Below are 19,082 nucleotides of genomic sequence, written 5' to 3' on the forward strand. Positions count from 1 at the left end.
TGACCCTACCATGCCCCCACAGGTGGTGACCCTACCATGCCCCCACAGGTGGTGACCCTACCATGCCCCCGCAGGTGTGACCCTACCATGCCCCCACAGGTGGTGACCCTACCATGCCCCCACAGGTGGTGACCCTACCATGCCCCCACAGGTGGTGACCCTACCATGCCCCCACAGGTGGTGACCCTACCATGCCCCCACAGGTGGTGACCCTACCATGCCCCCACAGGTGGTGACCCTACCATGCCCCCACAGGTGGTGACCCTACCATGCCCCCACAGGTGCTGGACGTGGGCTTCCCCACGCCATGGGCGCACGGAGCGGTGTGACGCTCCGTGCGGGGAGTGTGAGGCTAGGAGCGGTGTGACGCTCCGTGCGGGGAGTGTGAGGCTAGGAGCGGTGTGACGCTCCGTGCGGGGAGTGTGAGGCTAGGAGCGGTGTGACGCTCCGTGCGGGGAGTGTGAGGCTAGGAGCGGTGTGACGCTCCGTGCGGGGAGTGTGAGGCTAGGAGCGGTGTGACGCTCCGTGTGGGGAGTGTGAGGCTAGGAGCGGTGTGACGCTCCGTGCGGGGAGTGTGAGGCTAGGAGCGGTGTGACGCTCCGTGCGGGGAGTGTGAGGCTAGGAGCGGTGTGACGCTCCGTGCGGGGAGTGTGAGGCTAGGAGCGGTGTGACGCTCCGTGCGGGGAGTGTGAGGCTAGGAGCGGTGTGACGCTCCGTGCGGGGAGTGTGAGGCTAGGAGCGGTGTGACGCTCCGTGCGGGGAGTGTGAGGCTAGGAGCGGTGTGACGCTCCGTGCGGGGAGCGTGAGGCTAGGAGCGGTGTGACGCTCCGTGCGGGGAGCGTGAGGCTAGGAGCGGTGTGACGCTCCGTGCGGGGAGTGTGAGGCTAGGAGCGGTGTGACGCTCCGTGCGGGGAGTGTGAGGCTAGGAGCGGTGTGACGCTCCGTGCGGGGAGTGTGAGGCTAGGAGCGGTGTGACGCTCCGTGCGGGGAGTGTGAGGCTAGGAGCGGTGTGACGCTCCGTGCGGGGAGTGTGAGGCTAGGAGCGGTGTGACGCTCCGTGCGGGGAGTGTGAGGCTAGGAGCGGTGTGACGCTCCGTGCGGGGAGTGTGAGGCTAGGAGCGGTGTGACGCTCCGTGCGGGGAGCGTGAGGCTAGGAGCGGTGTGACGCTCCGTGCGGGGAGCGTGAGGCTAGGAGCGGTGTGACGCTCCGTGCGGGGAGCGTGAGGCTAGGAGCGGTGTGACGCTCCGTGCGGGGAGTGTGAGGCTAGGAGCGGTGTGACGCTCCGTGCGGGGAGTGTGAGGCTAGGAGCGGTGTGACGCTCCGTGCGGGGAGTGTGAGGCTAGGAGCGGTGTGACGCTCCGTGCGGGGAGTGTGAGGCTAGGAGCGGTGTGACGCTCCGTGCGGGGAGTGTGAGGCTAGGAGCGGTGTGACGCTCCGTGCGGGGAGTGTGAGGCTAGGAGCGGTGTGACGCTCCGTGCGGGGAGTGTGAGGCTAGGAGCGGTGTGACGCTCCGTGCGGGGAGTGTGAGGCTAGGAGCGGTGTGACGCTCCGTGCGGGGAGTGTGAGGCTAGGAGCGGTGTGACGCTCCGTGCGGGGAGTGTGAGGCTAGGAGCGGTGTGACGCTCCGTGCGGGGAGTGTGAGGCTAGGAGCGGTGTGACGCTCCGTGCGGGTAGTGTGAGGCTAGGAGCGGTGTGACGCTCCGTGCGGGGAGTGTGAGGCTAGGAGCGGTGTGACACTCCGTGCGGGGAGTGTGAGACTAGGAGCGGTGTGACACTCCGTGCTGTGAGTGTGAGGCTAGGAGCGGTGTGAGGCTAGGAGCGGGGAGTGTGAGGCTAGGAGCGGTGTGATGCTCCGTACGGGGAGTGTGAGGCTAGGAGCGGTGTGACACTCTGTGCCGTGAGTGTGAGTCGTGTGGTGTTACACCCACGGGCCCACGCAGCTCCACCAGCTCCTGCCTCATCTGGCGGATGAGCGCGTCCTTCCCCATGAGGCTGCGGTGCAGACGCTCGTTAAACTCCATCAGCTCCCCATGCATCTCTGCCACCTGACAAGTGGGAATATGCACACACACAAGGCAAAAATAAAGATATCCCGTATAGCCTTAACAGACTGCAGGGGCAAGTATTGTTAGCGAGCACCTATGAAGGCCGGCACAGCACATGGTGAGGTAGGTGGCCAACACCATGCCCTTCCGCCTGTCTCCCCAGTGGCGATATTGACACACCACACAAGGCACTCATTTGAGGCTGAGCCGACCTAGGGGAGGCTTAGGACCAGGTCAGATAATTGTCACTGCACACACATGCACACATACATATACATGAATGCATACACACGCACACACGCACGCACATGCACACCAATACCCATACCTGCCAATCGCCACTAACGGACGGTGGGTGACGCCACCACGGCGCCTGTGCCAGGCCGGGTGCCCTTTGAGGCCACGTGAAGTGTCGAAGGCTCACTGACAGCAGGTATTGGGACAGATCCAACACGTGCTATGGGTTGGCTGACTGAGATGATCGGTAGATGCACCAGCTGTACCCCCTACTGTGCCAACTTGCTGTATTTTTGCCACCCGCCGCTCCACTCATTGTTGTGAGCGTCACTCCTCTGCCCTCTGTTGTTACTGGAGGGTGTGGAGGGTGACTGCCTCCAACTGCCCAGTAGCAAGCATCCTTCCCGAGCCTCCTCCAATGAGGCCGATCTTGACACCGCTGGAACCAGCCATCGGCAAGTCCACTCAGCTCCACGTCCTCCCGTACCGCTTCAGTCCATTTCCTCTCCAGCCCATGTGGCCAAACAGAAGCTGCTTGGGCATGCAGTGGCTGGGCATGCAGTGGCTGGGCATGCGGTGGCTGGGCATGCGGTGGCTGGGCATGCGGTGGCTGGGCATGCGGTGGCTGGGCATGCGGTGGCTGGGCATGCGGTGGCTGGGCATGCGGTGGCTGGGCATGCGGTGGCTGGGCATGCGGTGGCTGGGCATGCGGTGGCTGGGCATGCGGTGGCTGGGCATGCGGTGGCTGGGCATGCGGTGGCTGGGCATGCGGTGGCTGGGCATGCGGTGGCTGGGCATGCGGTGGCTGGGCATGCGGTGGCTGGGCATGCGGTGGCTGGGCATGCGGTGGCTGGGCATGCAGTGGCTGGGCATGCGGGCTACGAGACCCATCCAGTGCAGCCTTGCCTGCCGGAGGAGTTCACTGATGGGAATGTGTCCACATCTTTCAAGGACCTGTGAGCTCCTCACACAATCCAGCCTGGTTAAACCCAGGAAGGATCATAGGCATGCCAGCCTGAACGTTTCTAACTGGCGCAGATGTTCCATTAGAGGGGTCCACGTTTCACAAGCATAGAGAAGGGAGGGCATGACGATGGCCGAGATGACCTGAAGCTCCGTACGGAGCGACAGACCAGGGAGCTTCCACACGGCATTGTGCAGCCAATAAAAAGCTAATGTCACCCGACTCATTCGGAGCGAGACCTCTGCTGTCAAACCGGAGCTGGTCATCAGAACACTGCCCAGGTATGGGAAACTCTCCACTCTCTCCACAACTGCTCCATCACCAATATGGAGCTGAGTGTTTGGTGGCACAAAATACCCAGGCAGGTGCTTAGTGTTGATGGGGCTGATGGTAAGACCCCACCTCTTAGTGTCACACTCTTTTCCTGGTCTCAGACTTTGGCTCGCCCCTCACACTTCCCCCACAGATGGTACCTCAGCCAACCATTCAGAAGGGGTGATTATTTCTGCCAATATTTGAGGCACTGCAGCCCTAGCAGGGTCGTCCCCACCTTGCCCCATGATGTTGTCTGGGCTGAGGGAATTCCCCTCCCCCAAGACCTCACAAAAATGCTCTGCAAACCTGCAGACCTGTTCCTGGGGGTTGGAGATCGGATTTCCGTTCTTTTCCTGAAGGATGTTGATAGGTGAGACGCTGCAAGTTACTTTTTTAATGGAATTAAAAAGTTATTTGTGATTGCGGGCTAGTTAGGCAGATTCCATCCCCTCAGCAACCCACCCCCACCACTCATTCTTGCAGCGCCGCACAGCTCTCCAAATCTTCGAGTGAGGGCTGCGGTAAGCCTCCTCATTCTCCGATGTTGGAAATGTAGATGACTGGAGTGGGCCTCCAATTTTCTCTCAATCTGCCGGAAGACTTCCTCCTTCAGCCAGGGTCTCTAGGGAGGTCTGGACTGCATCCCCAATGCAGCTGTTGCAGGTGCATGAGCCACAGTCCTGAACCTCACCCATTTCCCCTCAGCATCAGAAGGAAACGGGGGCACGATGCTAACCACAGGTGCAAGCGATGTTTAAATACCTGCTTGCAACTATCCTCAGCTAGCTGAGACCAAGCCGGAGTGGAAGAATGGCAGGCGCATCACAAAGATGACAAGTCGATGGTCCGTGGGCAGATCAGCTCCACAGGAGGTCCTGGTGTCAAGGACATGGGCCCACATCCACTGGTCCATAATTATATAGTCCAGCAGATGTTCTTGCTTGGATCCGGCATACATCCATAATGTGTGGATGCGCCGATGCCTTGAACAGCGTGTTCGTAATTACAAGCCCATGGGCTACACAGAAGTCTAGTAGCCTGCTTCCGTTATTATTGAGCTGATCTGGCCCATGCTTTCCGATCGCTCCAACCCAGGTGTCTGTGTCATGACCCACTCGGGCATTAAAGTCACCTAACAGGATTACTCGATCCTGAGGGGCCACTTTAGCTAGCACCTGGGACAGGAGGTTATAGAAGACGTCTTGACTTGTCTGCAACCCTCATGCATATACGAATGTATACACAGACACACGCATGCAGACTTACGTGCGAGCACACACACGCGCACCTGAGAGGCTCCCCAACTCACAGCTTTGCACACCCGGGCCTGGTTTCACAGGCGCGACAGCAACTTGTGCGCACAGATGCAACGTACCGATATATGCAGAGACTTGAAATCCCATCGCGTTTACACATGCTGTATAAACACGCAGTGTGGTGTGTATACATTGTTTCAACGCAGTTCCTGCGCACAGGCCAAACGGCCTCAACAGACTGTTGGGACAAGCGAGCATCTACGAAGGCCAGCACAGTGCATGAGTGGGTGGTATGGCCGGGACCATGCCCTGCTGCCTTTGTCTCCCCAGTGTTGATATTTACACACTGCACCAGGTACTCATTTAAGGGCTGAGTAGGACCTACGGGAGGTACAGATTTTCATCTAGTGATGCTGGTCGTGAGCAGGAATCAAACTCGGGTCACTGCAACATTGCTGCTTCCCAACATCAAACTCACACACATGCATACACACGGTGACAAAGACACAAACACACATAGAGATTTAACACAATGTAGGTATTCGCGGCCATTATTACGAGCCATCGTTGATTTTCGAGTAAGGTTGTCAAGACCCTCCACCACCCGACATGGCCATTCAAATTGAATTGTCGTGCGCGTAAAAGCAGTTATCCAATCCAAAAGAGGTGACCGCACATTCTGTTGCTAAGCAGCAAGGCGATGGAAGGCTCCTGTCCCTGCCCACATCAGGAATGGTGACTGGCAGCAGATTTACATCTGGCTTGAACATCCATTGTTATTCATTGGCTTCTCCTGTAGCCTGATTGGATGTTACCTACATTATATAATTATTATTACTGCCTTTTATATGAATTTTATCTACAGTGGGAATGAAGTTGTCGTTATTGTCAATATCAGCTTACTCTTACGATCTGGACATATGAGTGCAGTTTTTTTTTACTTTTTTATTCATGCATTGGTCTTGAGATATTTCAATATTCTGGGCAATATTATCGTTTCAGTCACTCACTGGTCAATTGAAGAACAACTCTCATAACCAAATTTCAGCAGCAATTAAATGCACGACGTTTGACTCCTCCATCAAGCATCTTCAGGAAGACCCTGGAAGTGAGACAAGGTGCGTACCTCACGCCCCGAGGCGCACCGTGCATGCACAATCGCACCCCTCTACCGCCGCACACAAACACACACAACCGCGCGCGCCAACGGCGCCGACGTGGTATCTCCCCGACCCGTGCCCCTGGGAGGCCATTATTCTCCCCCGATGAAAGAAAGGAAGAAAGACACCTTTGTGTGCGCCGTCACAATCGAGCGCTGTGCTTTATACGTGGGGCGTGAGCAGCCGTGTTCGCAGCGCGGAGGGAGGAGCGTCGAGGAAGCGCCGGGCCCTTTCCCTCGCGTGCCTCACTCCGACGTTTAAACGACGTCTGTCTTACTGCACCTCCCATGGCTGCACGGCTGCTTGCCGTGCCCCGCAACTGCCATTCAGAGGTCTGCCTCGTCCTCGTCATCATCATCATCCTCCTCCTCCTCTTCATCACACCTGCCATCCTAATGCATCGGTGTTATCGCAGCCAACGTGATGATTCACAATTGATTTCTGGGTTAGGCCACGTAATAACCTGGCCAACTGACAGCCAAACCAATTAAATCATCCTGTGCACGAGCATTTAACGACGCACCGTTTGTTATTATTATTATTGTGATCTTTTCGGCTCGCTCTCCGGTGAGTTACAGAACCAATCCTCACAACCGAACTTAGCAGTAATTATTTGATAAACGATATTTCGCTTGAAACTGCACCAGGGATCTTTAGGACAAGATCTAGGGAATCAGTATAAGACCCATTTAGAGGTCCCGGATTTTAGGAGGATCCCACGACACAGATTTGACAAGATGATTATGTGGCCTAACTCAACAATCGAATATGAATCGCAACATTGGCTGCAAAAATCCAGAATGATTTCCTGGATTTAGTTTGGCTGTGTCAGGTGGTGCAGGGTCTTGCGACAGGAATTCGGCCCGATCATTACCCGCGTGCACGCGTGATCCAAAGGACGAATGCAACCAGAATAATGACAGCGGCGGAAATTTAATAAAACCCCGGGAATCCCGCGAGGGGCTCAGGCCGGGTTGATCCTTCGGTGATAGCTGCCGCCGCAAAGGTGGCGGCCACGTGTGGGAGGCGGCTCTGAATTGGCCGGCCCCCATGAGGCCCGGCAGGCATCTCTAGGTCGTCGTCATCGCTCCCAGCTCCAAGCCCTCCTCTCCCTCCTTCCCTCCACCCCTCCCACAATCCTTAAACGTATCTGTTCCATCTTCCTCCCACTCATTCCCTTCCCTTCCAGCGGTAAGGGACCCTATTTGAAAGCTCAACATTTTTGGACTGCCATCCCCCTGGAAATGTATAGATCCACCTCTGTTCACTCTCCGCACTCCCTTGCACCCTCCTCATGCTCCCCTCTTCGTCTCTTTCTCTCTAGCTTTGTCTCTCGACGCTGCTCTTTTCCTCTCTTTGGCCCCCTCCCATTCCCCCCCCTCGCTCTCTCCCTCCTAATCGATACGCCGCTTGCGCCGGGCCAGCCGAGAGCACGTGTTGTGACAGGTGTTCCGCTGCCAGATAAAGCGCTGGGTTTCCGGGGTTGCCGGGGTCGCGCGGGGAAAGCAGGGAGGGGCGATGTGCGCAGAGGTCGCTGTGGCCCCCCGCGCCCCCGCGCCCTCGCGCCCGCGTGACATTTCCGCCGTGTGGCCCATTACACGGCCCGCGCGTTATTGCCCGATGCCTTCGCCGAAGAAACGAGCCCCTGGCTGCGGCGCAGGAAAAGAGCAAGGAGCATCCTCGAAATTGCACGTTGCATGCGAAACATATTCTTGTTATTACTGAGCTTGCCTGGCGACTCTCCATCGGCAGTGTCTCGCTTTCACAGCAAAGGGCGATGTTGCTGCTGTGCGTGAGCCCAATTGGGCAGCACATACACACTGCTCGCAGAAAGGTGGCCGAGTAGGGAATCAAACCCAGCCACTTCTTACTGCGAGGGCACGACGGTTCCCGCCGCCCAGAAATACAGAGGGAAACATCAACCGCTATGGAGATAAGCCTCACGGCAAAAGAGGGGAATTTCCCAGAATGCTTTCTCCTATGTGCACCGCTGCAAACAAGATGTTCCATCTCCAGGGAGTGCGCAAGTGAAAGATTTTCTTGGATAAAATAAAAGTGTACAAACGACTGCCGCTCTTCCTGTCCCAAATTCATCAACACTTTGTTCTCTGTAGGCAATGCACCGTGGACGCTTCTGTACCGTCTGTACATATCAATGCGCACTTCACACGGTACAGTTAACCCTCGATCACCCGCGCGTGGATTATCTGGGCTGCCGATTGACCCTGCTTGCAGCAAAATATTAACGGAACGTCTGTTTAAACGGCACGCCGGGTTCAAGTACATGACACTCCTCACTCGTCGAGGGTCAGCAGTTCGGTGACATGCACGACCCCAAGATGCAATCGCAAATACGAAGCGACACAAACAAACATAGGTACGGGGGCCTAACCTACATGCATCTCTCCGCTGGACTGGTCAACGGAGATGTAGAACAGAGGGGATTGCAAGGAGAGAAGTGGCGAGATCGGTAGACAAGCAACTCATCGTCGCTGCTGAGGAGGCCCACGGAAGCCGAAAGAGGAGCATCCGCTGTATATTTGTTTTACCTGGGCCGCCCCCTCGGCCACGTTACCCAGTTGATTTGGAGGTGTCAGTTGTTGTTGGGGTGATAACGATTTGCTTGTGATGCGCCCCCCCCCCCCCCCCGCTTATGCCAGGGCACCTCAGCGCGTTTCATACGCGATAAGAAACTTGCATAGCATTCGTGCGGGCTAATTCTAGAATTCAAATTTGGACCCAGACGCCAGCAAACAGAGCCCTACGTCACGGGATCTCTAACCTCCACTGTAAAGTGGGCTTCGCGTGGTTTTTTGGTTAATACACCCGGAATAATAACCGGGGCAGCCTGCCAGATTTGAACAGTGAACCTCCGCAAGCAAGCAGGGAACATTCCTCTCTCTCTTCCACCATCCCCACCTGCGGCGCTCACTACCAGCAGCAGTCTTAGACCCTCCAGCGAGAGAGAGAGCGAGCGAGCAAGCTAGAGAGCAAGCGGCTGCACGAGGACGGGTTGGGGCGAGACAGCTGATGGCCGAATTTTTTTCGAAGCCACACGCCAAACTTAATGCTCATCAATGAGCCGAGCACCGACCTGCACTCTCTCGCGCGTAATCTGCAGAAAATGTAATTTCCCTTTTTCCTCGGAAAGGCCACGCTGTCATCATGTCGGCGGCGGGATGAGGAAGAAGGCTGAATTACTGCACCTCGCATGCCCGCTCATTCACACGCATGCGTTTCTTTATGAACATGCGTGCGTGGATGAGTAATTTAATTCCATTGCCTCCTCGCCCGCGACGCTTAATGAACCCCGCCAGACGAGGCAATGGAAGACGATGATTCCTCGCCCATTCCTCCTCCCTCCCCACCGCCACCCCCCACTCCTCCTCCTCACCACCTCCACCAGTGGCCGAGGACCTCTCACCACCGGATTCAACGTCAATGCGTGACCACGCTTCGCTCAAACTGTGATAGTGCTGTTCGCTGCCGGCTGCTTGATGGCTACGGCTTTTTGGGGCCCTGTGCTCAGTCGGCAGCTGTGTTTAAAAACAAAACACGTCTCGAAATAGCAATGGCGCCCTACGCTGTGCTCTCGACAAAATCACCGCTCTCCTCCCCGCAGGATTACCATCGGGGGCGAGGAGACAAGCAGCCCACTCAGCTTTGCACGCGCGGAGGAAGAGAAGACACTGACAGCTAAGGGGGGGGTGGTGGTGAGCGTTCGACAAGATAAATAATGAATTAATTGCGCGGCTCATTACACCCAATTCAGGATTCATTTCCGGCAAAAACCATCGGCGCATAACGTGGCCGAGAGACTCGCCGGCTCTCCGCCCGCCCCACTCCTGCGGGGTTTATTATACCGGTAATTATGGACGATTTACAGATCTGCAAGTCCGTACAACCCGCTCGTATGACCTTCGTTAAAGGGGGGCCATAGAAGAACTCGGGGGGGCGCTCGATGCAGTCACCGTTAAACAAACTGCAGACGAATGTTAAACGCCTCGCGGACTGAGCAACGGTGCGATGGGGAGCGCCCTGCCCTCGCTCTCACCACCACCCCCCCCCCGTGTGTGCGCTCGTATGGGGGATGGCGTTGACGTGAGGAGACCTTTTGTCAGCAGTGCACAGATCGTGGCAGAAGATGATGATGATGATGACTGAAACACTCAACTGCACAAGAAACACGTTATATTTTTCTTGTGGCCATGTAATAATTTGGACGAAATTTGTCACGAGACCCTCCATCACTCGACATAGCCAAACAAATTCAACTGTCACCTGTTACGACCATTTTAACGGCACGCCAATTGCTATTGTTTCGGCTCGCCCTGCGCTGAGTTGCGGAGCAATCCTCACAACCAGGGTATCCATGCAGAGCGTGGCCAGGTTAACCCTCGTCGTGCGAGTCACGAGCACGACTAAATAGACTACGGAATACGGCAAACATTCGCTTGAGGCTGCGTCGAGCATCATCGGGACAACCGCCATTAAGTCAAAATAGCATCCAGGTCAGAGTGCATCGTGTAAATGTAGTGTATCGTGTGTAGAGTGTGTGTGTACGTATACATGTGCAGCGTAGAGTGTCGAGCATCCTGCTCTGGCATTCACCCCGTGCATTTGGAGAAACGCTGCGATGCCCGTCGCTTAATCGTCCTAATTTAAATCATTTTATCCGGCTGCCTCCACCTGCTGCAAAGAGTTTGACAGCTGCGGGGCTGAGTGAGTGCACTTCGTTGTGGCCGGACAATCGGAGTCCACTTTGATCATCCGGTGGTGGGAGAATCATTGCGAGACCACTTCGTGAATATCAATTCACGCCAGAAGAAAAAAATGTGTGTCTCATGAAGCGCGGAGTGCACTCAACGAGGCCACAGCCGCAGGTTTTTTGGGCAATTTCCCTTTGATGTCAACGTCTTACTGTGTGAGTGTGCGCGCGTGTGTGTGATGTGTACATGTGAATGTGTGCAGCGGGGATCGGCGACTCGCGCGCACTCACACACACATCCGCCTGTCTTGGGAAGATTGCCCCCGAGGGAATTCACCGATGGCACTCGGCAAAGCCAAAGTATCACCCTCGCTAGCGCTGCGCAGCCACAACATATTTATTAATGTCGAGAGGTAATGGAAATGTGTGTTGTGTTTCTAATGAAGATTTATATATAAACAATGACTCACTTCACAACCCTGCATCAATACCTTTCCATCACCCCCACCCTGCTGCTTCACTACATCCACAGATGCATTGTGGGCCCAACCCGAGGGTTTCCATGGTGATATTCCTCACCAATGCAGCTGTCGGGTAGGGAATGGCTGAATGTGGCGTGTACAGGATGGTAGTGTGGTGATAATGCCCGCATCTCAGCAAGAAGGCTAGTTTCGATCCCCGCAAAAGAAAGGCATACGACTCAGTAATCGAACCGTTCTACCACTGCGCCACCCTCCACAACGGCATCACAGAAGCCCAGGATGTGGCCACATGTCGGCGCTCACTGGAGTATCTTGCAAACAACCCAGTACCCTAGAGGTGATGATTCAAATCATTATCATCAGCAATGATCAATCCACTGCAGGAGGAATGCCTCCCCACGTCACTCACCATCTCTCTGGATCTCAAGATGCAATCATCCATCCAGTACCTACACGTGAAATTATTTCATCGCTCCATCTCCGCGGTGGATGACCTCTTGGGAGCATTGCATTCTTTGGCTGCCGCTCCGTTATCGGCCATTGTCCCCGCTGGCGGTGACGCTCCGTGCCCAAGCCCCACTCACTTCTCCGCACAGCTTATGTGACGTCATCAACCAGCGTGTATTCTCTGATCCACGTGCTCCTCTTTACGTTTGTCATCGTGAAGCCAAGCATGCATCTCGTCATCTCCATGCTGCTTTAAATATTCACGGCAAATGTTCACGGGCGTGAAGTCGCTGTCCGGCCGCCGTCCAGTAGGGCGGGCACCGTGGGTAACGTGCCATCATTCTGTGTAAATTGTGCAGGGCTGTGTAAGTGCAACAATCATTAAGGAGCAGCACCGGTGCCTCGCAGGGAGGGAGGAAGGTGAGTCACTGCAACTCAACCAGGTGGAATCATCCAACATTTCTTCTCATGGGTGGGGCAGGTTGGTTGTGCAATGCTAACACTCACTCCTGAAAGGACAGGGTTCGATTCCTTCCTAAATTCGGCAGTGCTGGGCAACCTAGCCGAGTTAGTGGGGCACATAGGTGGCCCTCCTTCACCTCAGTGGGCCACAAGCTTGAAATCGTGCTTGTGACGAATCATGACTCCATGCATTACGCTAAAGACACTGAGACCAGGCCACCATGGGAGGATCCACAGGCTGCAGGTTGCCCACCACTGTATGTTCTCTGCCTGATCCGCATGGGTTTCCTCCAGGTTGTCTGGTTTCCTCCCATAGCTAAAACAACAACACCCAATGTAGCTGGTATTGGCCAAACGTCCCAATGCTAGAAAATTAGCTGCACGTGACTCAATTGGGATCAGGCACAACAACCATCGGCACCTACTGTCAAGAAACACGTTGGCAAGACCCACCTAAATATGGGTCTTGCAACTTGGCTCGGCTTTCCTGGATAAACGAACACGATGCTAATCATACAAAAACATATTCAGTATGTCCGAGCACTGCTGCAGCACAGCCGCAGTACAGCCACAAACGGCACGTGCCGGCCAAGGGGCCACAAATATTTGCGGGCACCAAGTGCGCTGCCCACGCCGGCACCACGCAGGGCGGGCACCGTGGGTAATTTGCCCATCGCTCTCTGTAAATCGTGCTCGGCTGCATAAGCGCGACGTTCATTTCTGCTGCACAATGCAGCGACGAGGCGGGCTCGCCGATCGCCGGGCCCACTCGGCACGCTAATTAGATTTAAAATAAACGGACCTGCAAGCAACATCGCGCGTAAAGCCGCCACTCCCCCCCCCCCCACCTTTGTGCGGGACGGCAGTTTCCACGGCTTAGGCGCGTTTGCGTGGGCACGCGGGGACCAACAGAAATAGCGAGTGGCAGTTCTGAGCACGGCCACATACGTCAGCGCCCGTATGCACACACGCACACTCACACCGCCGCACCACTAAAAATAATACTAATACGACAGCCATACACAGTATGGAGAGATATGCAGCATGCAATGACTGAGAGTCTAAGAATACTGATGAGGTGCAGGAGTATCTCAAGGTATAGATATATATGTATATAGGGGAGCGGCCAGGACATGGTCTGATTGCATATGGAACACGATTTTTGTTCCTGGGTAGTAAGTGTTATTTTCTAATTGCTTATGCCTCCAAAGTATAGAAAATGGCGATTATTCCCCACAAACTTTGCTTTTGTGACCAGCGGCACCGGAACCACCAGATCATTTAACAACTCTGTGCCAACTCTCGCCAGACGGACGTGGCCTCTCACCTCTATGAGCTTGCGTTCGTAGGTGCTGGCCAGCTCCTCCGTGTCCACCAGCGGGCGGGGCTCCGGCAGGGGCGAGGGGTCTGCCTCCCCCAGCCGCAGGGCTGCTCCTAGTGCAGGGAGCAGGCCATGGTCGGAGTGGGTGTCGCAGAGAGAGGGAGGGAGGTGAAGTGAGTCACTGAAGCTCAATCAGGTGGAATCTCTCAATATTTCTTATAATGGGCAACAGGGTGGCTCAAAGCAAAAAGGTCCTTGGTTCGATTCCCGACTTTCAATATACGCAGTTTGAATATTCTCCCCGGTTCTGCATTGGTTTCTTCTGGGATCTCCGGCTTCCTCCCTGAAGAATTACATGCAAATTACGCAAATAGTGGCTTAAGCACAGTCATCACCACCTACTGGGACAAACTTGGCAAGACCCTCCTGAAAAAGAGTCTTGAGATTCAGTGAAGCTTTCCTGGGTAAACAATCAAGGAAATAATAATAATGTGAGTGGAAAAGTCACGCGTGGATTCCCAAGGGGAAACCCCTCATGGACGGGGTTAATTGAGGAAGACATGCGCTGCGATAACCAGGCTCCCTCGATATGAACGATGCAGCTAAATTTGTATTATAAGACCCTCCACCACCCGACACAGCCAAGTACATGAAATGGGCACGTGGCGTCAAGTGCTTAATGATGCACCGGTTATTACTGTTCAGCTCAGTCACCGGGTGAGTTGAAGAATAACTCTGAAAGTGGAAATTTAGCAGAGGTTTGATGCACGACGTTTCACACAGGACTGTGCCGGGCATCTTCAGGATGCGGTGCAGGAAGTCAGAATAAAATCCATTCCAGGTTCCTGGATTGTAGGAGGATCCCACGACAGAGAGTTGACGTGATAATTGCGTGGCCTCACCTAAAAATATAATCATGAATCATAACACGAAAACCTACGCATTACGTTAATTAAACCATATCTAATAGAGGGTCCTTCCCTTTAAACATATGGCAGTTTACCAGCATTGGTTCATGTGAGCCTGACTGCTGAAGAGACACCAAATATTGAAACCGGTCCATACTTTTACTTATGTTGAACCAAACGCTGCTGAAATGACTCCCCGGAGGTCCGTGTGGCCAAAGGGATGTGTACGAACCTATTTTATGCTTTACGTGGAGGAACGGATATTTGGAGGGGGAGGCGGCGCTCGGCCCGCTCGCTTATCACTCAAATGCACCATTCCTTGCCAACCATGCACAACCATAGCACGCGGGAGATAGCCAGGCCACCGGCCAGGCGGCTCAGAGGTCCAAGCACCGAGCTGTGCACCGCCGAGATTCTAGCTTCGAGTCCAGGCGGCCGCCCGTTGATGATTACGCCGGGTCCTCGCAGAGCGGCGAGTCGATGGTGGTCTCAAAATCAAAGGCATTCAATTTGCTGTTGTTTTTTCCTTTATCTTGGCAAATTCAAGCTCTGAGAATAAAAAAGAACTCCGTGACTAACAATGCAATGTGAATACCATGCAACGTGCATCTCTGTTGCCCGGAGAGCTGGAACTGGAACGCCTCACTAGATTAATCTTCATATTAAATCACGCACGCAATCTCGCTGCGTCTCCGCCGTGAGGAACGTGACGCTGGAGCACGGCGGGCAAGAGGTTGCTGCTGCCCTCGAGCATGGATGAAGGGTCACTTAATTAGAAATAATAATTTTGTACGTGGTATTCACGCCGATCAATGCGAAGGAGGTCCTTTCGTGGACACAATCTCCAGCAGATCCACAGTAGGCTCTGATGTTGCCGCAATCTCAAATTAGTTCTTTGCAGGAAAATTTTCTAATGCCAAGAGTGCAATTAGGATAACAAGTGTTTCAAGCACCACGCGAAGGCGCTTTTAACTTGAGCCTCGCACTTCAATGCCAGCAGGGCCTAGCACCTGCCGAGGGTACCCCCCGCTAGGTCGGCTCAGCCTAAAAATACAAGTGCTTAACACAACATGTCATGACTTAAAGCTTTCATGACTGCAGGGATTCATATCCTTTGGGTCTTTCGGTAAAGTCACGTAGATACGTGATGTAGATACCCAACGAATACAACATGTCATGTCGACGTCAGTTGTGAGAAGACAGCCACGGCCAGGCATGGTGCCTCCCCCCGATGCCCATCCTATGTGCGAATCTTGGATGTCACGCAGCGAGGACTAAAGGCGCTTTCTGACAGCCCCTCCCGAGAAGAGGCCTCCGCTCCGAGCCCCGACACAAACAGGAAGCTATCCACAAAGCTCATGTGACACGCCTTGAGGCCTGGTTTAATATGGGACGACATGAAGCCTGTACAAGCATTGGATCTGAAACACGCTCGTGAAGAAAGTACAACAACATCATCATCAGCCATGATTAATCAATTGCTGGATGAAGACCTCCTCAGACTGCCGCCACCTCTCGCCATCGTGCGATTTGAGAATTCACTAAGCACCTGCACACGAACAGATCTTGTCGCTTCATCTCCTCGTTGGATGTACTCTCATGCGCGTTCCATTCCTTGGCTGCCACTTCCATTATTATTCTTGACCATTGTTCATCAACCCTTCTGGCCATAACGCGTTTTGCACAAGCTCCGCTTACTCCTCTTAACGGTTCCTCTTTCTGTATCTCAATGTAATTCCAAGCATGCGTCTCTCCATGATTCCATGCATTGTGAATTACCGTGATTCTGGCTTGGCGGAGCCAGCTCACAGCCGTGCGGTTGACTTGAGCCGGCTATCAGCATGTTCCCAGCGCCATTCTGGATGTCTGCGAGCCAAGCCGAGCCACGGCTGAGCTGCTCGTGCGTCTCTGAAACCAATTGAGGAGCTCAAGCCTGAGTCAGGCCGCGTTAAGAGGCGGAGGCAAAGCCGACCCGTGAATAAGAATACGCCATAAAAGCGAAACAGCCATTGTTGCCGAGGCGGGAGAGCAACGATTTTACTCATGGATGAAGAAGAGTCTCGCTCTCTGGGCTCCACTTGTGAGCCCCGCCGGGACGAAGCTGATGGTATTAGCAAGGTCAGCGCTAATTCTCCCCGCTCTGCCGCAATAAAGACAGGAAGGCTGTGCGGGCCGTGTGTCATCATCGGCGTCCTCGCTGCTCGATTTGGTAGTGAATCATCATCATGCCAGAACCGCTGGCACAGCAAACGCGCTGCGTCCCCCTCCTCCCGCACACGCCACCCCCCGACCCTGGCTCGTGATTAAAAACGCATCTTTAGCTCGGTTTGCATTACCAGCATTCTGTAAAATTGCCTCCACGTCACAGTTTAAATGAATCACCCGTGACACAGCTCGGGGCGGTCTAACCGTGACAAATGCTCCAAGGGTGCGAATGTTCACGGCCCGTGTGCGGCGTGCGGGCGCGAGGTTAGGGGCCCGGAGAAAACGAAGCCACATCGGGAACATCTCGTATCTCCGTGTCGGCCGTTATTCAACCGCCGAGGAGAAGTGGGGGCTACGCAGTTGGACCGTGCGGGTGCAGGCGAGGGGGCTTACCCGCCCGCTCGTTCCGCCGCAGCCCCCAGCCACCCCGCCGCAGGGGAGCCGTGACCCCTCGTGTGATTTGTGCAAAATGTATTTTTCTGGTTGGAGTTGTGGCGTAGCGGTTCAGGCGCTGCTCTATGAATCCGGTGAGCTCAAATTGTGGCCGTGGCAAACATCGGCGGTGAGTGATATTTGAACCGATCCTGGGTGCCCCCATTCACCAACCCGCATTGACCAGCATGGTGAAGTACAGTCAAATAACCCTCATGACCGGCAATGCATGGGGAGCTCTTTGTCCAGCAGCGGCTGTACAAGATATTTATTTAAAATGCGTGTTGCGCATCACCACGTGTTCACTGTGCGTGTGTGACTTGACACTCTGGACGACCTTGCAATGGGATGTTCCGTCTCAAGGGATTTGTTCTGGTGTTGAAGACGAATAATAAGTAACAAAGTGAATCAAGGGGCCGGAGGATTTAGATAAATTTGTTCCACTGACCGTAGCAAGAGTATATACAGTAAATCTGGTTAGCGGAACCGCGCACCACATTAAATGGCGCAGACAGCTCCAAAGCATCTCGTGCATCGCGCCGTCTCCTCGCGCACGGCCCCGCCGGCTGGAGCGCCTGCGCACCGCTCCGTGGGAATTGCTTTTCGTAAATTTTGGCGAGAGATCGGCCCGGCCCGGGGGCGCTAATCCCGCTCGCTCGCTAATTTAATGAACGAAAAGGAATTCTCTCTCTGGGACCCGCGAGCTCCTGCGACTTCACATTGTGGAGCATCTGCCGTTCTTATCGTTAACCCTCACAGCAGCAGCAGCAGCGATGGTAACGGCAGCGACCGCCCATCCATTTATGCAGATAGCGCAACAACGGACGTAGCCGTTGGCCCGACGGCACCATCCCGTGAACACACGCGGTCTTCTCCGGCCTCCCGCACCGCCGTCGCCTGCAGTCGAGGGCGGCCCCAGCGACCCAGAGATGCGGCGGCATCTGCACGCCCGTGCTCTGCGCCATCTTGACTCTCGGCTGCACACTTAAGCTGTCACCCTCCCTTCGTGAACCGACACGTCTGTGCTCAGAAAAAGCTAAATCTTTGTTTCCTCTCTCGTTTTTCCATTTTAAACCCATCACGCCCATCACACGACGACTTCCCGCGGGAAAGCGTAAAATTATCGCCCTTGTGAGAATACCTCAAATTAAACCGCCGCTGTGCGGCGATTTCCGCTGTGAAGCCGCCAAGGCTGACTGACAACTATAACAAGTCGAGAAGGATGCTCCATTTAAAATCTATAATTACAATTATCATTGCAGATGCGCATTTGTCTCCATGCTGCTGCTGCCTGTCCAACCAGTGAGCACCTGTCCAAGTGCGTGGTGTCACGCTGGGGGGGGGCTGTGTCAGTGTAACTGTGTGTGGGTAGATGTGTGTGTTGGTAGGTACATCTGTGTGTGAGTAGGTGTGTGTGTGTTTGTGGGTAAATACGTGTATGTGTGTGTAGGTGTGTGGCACCTGGGTCTGCCCCGTGACCTCCTGCCAGCGGGCATTAGACATTTCACGTGGCCTCAAGGTGCACATAGCCTGGCACAAACGTCGTGGTGACGTCACCGCTACTTAGTGGCGAATAGCGGTTGTTTTTGTTGTTGGTCAGCTACGAACCCAGCGACCCGATTTATATTCCTGCTCACGACCGACCACAGTAATTAACCCATAAAGGGCCTTCGCCAGGTCAGCTCATCCTAAAATGCGTACATATTGCAGTATGTAAACATCAGCATTGTGAAGACAAAGGTGGCGGGTGTGCTTTTGAACCTCGTGTGAGTTTCCCGGCTTGAATAGGTGCTCGCTAACAATACTTGACCTGAAAGTTTATAGAAAAAGTTAAACAGGGACTCTCCTTGTTATCTACAATGTAGAATATGTAATATGCACAGTTTTAATTCACACTCTCCGAGATAGAGAGATAATGATAAAGAGGCGTGGGAAACCACAGACAAGTGGGAAAGCAGCCAGAGCAGGTGCGATATACACGCAGGAGGAGAACCGGAGAACCCGGGGAAAACCCATGCAGGCGAGGGAGGTAGTAACAATCGATCCCCGTACAGATGGAATTTAACCCCCTTGCTGTCATGCCCGCCATACCCTGGCAAGGCGAGAGATTTCGACCTCGATGCCCACAGATAGAAGGCG

At 54.5% G+C, this 19,082-nt stretch overlaps 1 protein-coding gene across 1 annotated transcript in view; it reads right to left on the reverse strand.

Moving 5' to 3' along the window:
• Window positions 1-19,082, reverse strand: part of SNX29 (sorting nexin 29) — a 66,020-nt gene that overhangs the window by 30,072 nt on the left and 16,866 nt on the right. Inside the window, exons 17-18 of the mRNA XM_078605278.1 lie at window positions 13,405-13,511; window positions 1,930-2,046 (exon numbers count right to left, since the gene is read on the reverse strand). Of these exons, the coding sequence (XP_078461404.1) occupies window positions 1,930-2,046; window positions 13,405-13,511 (224 nt within the window). The remainder of the gene's footprint in view (window positions 1-1,929; window positions 2,047-13,404; window positions 13,512-19,082) is intronic.

The sequence above is a fragment of the Lampetra planeri genome, chromosome 23 (genome assembly GCF_965212315.1).
Source record: "Lampetra planeri chromosome 23, kcLamPlan1.2.h2, whole genome shotgun sequence".
Classification (NCBI taxonomy): Eukaryota; Metazoa; Chordata; class Hyperoartia; order Petromyzontiformes; family Petromyzontidae; genus Lampetra; species Lampetra planeri.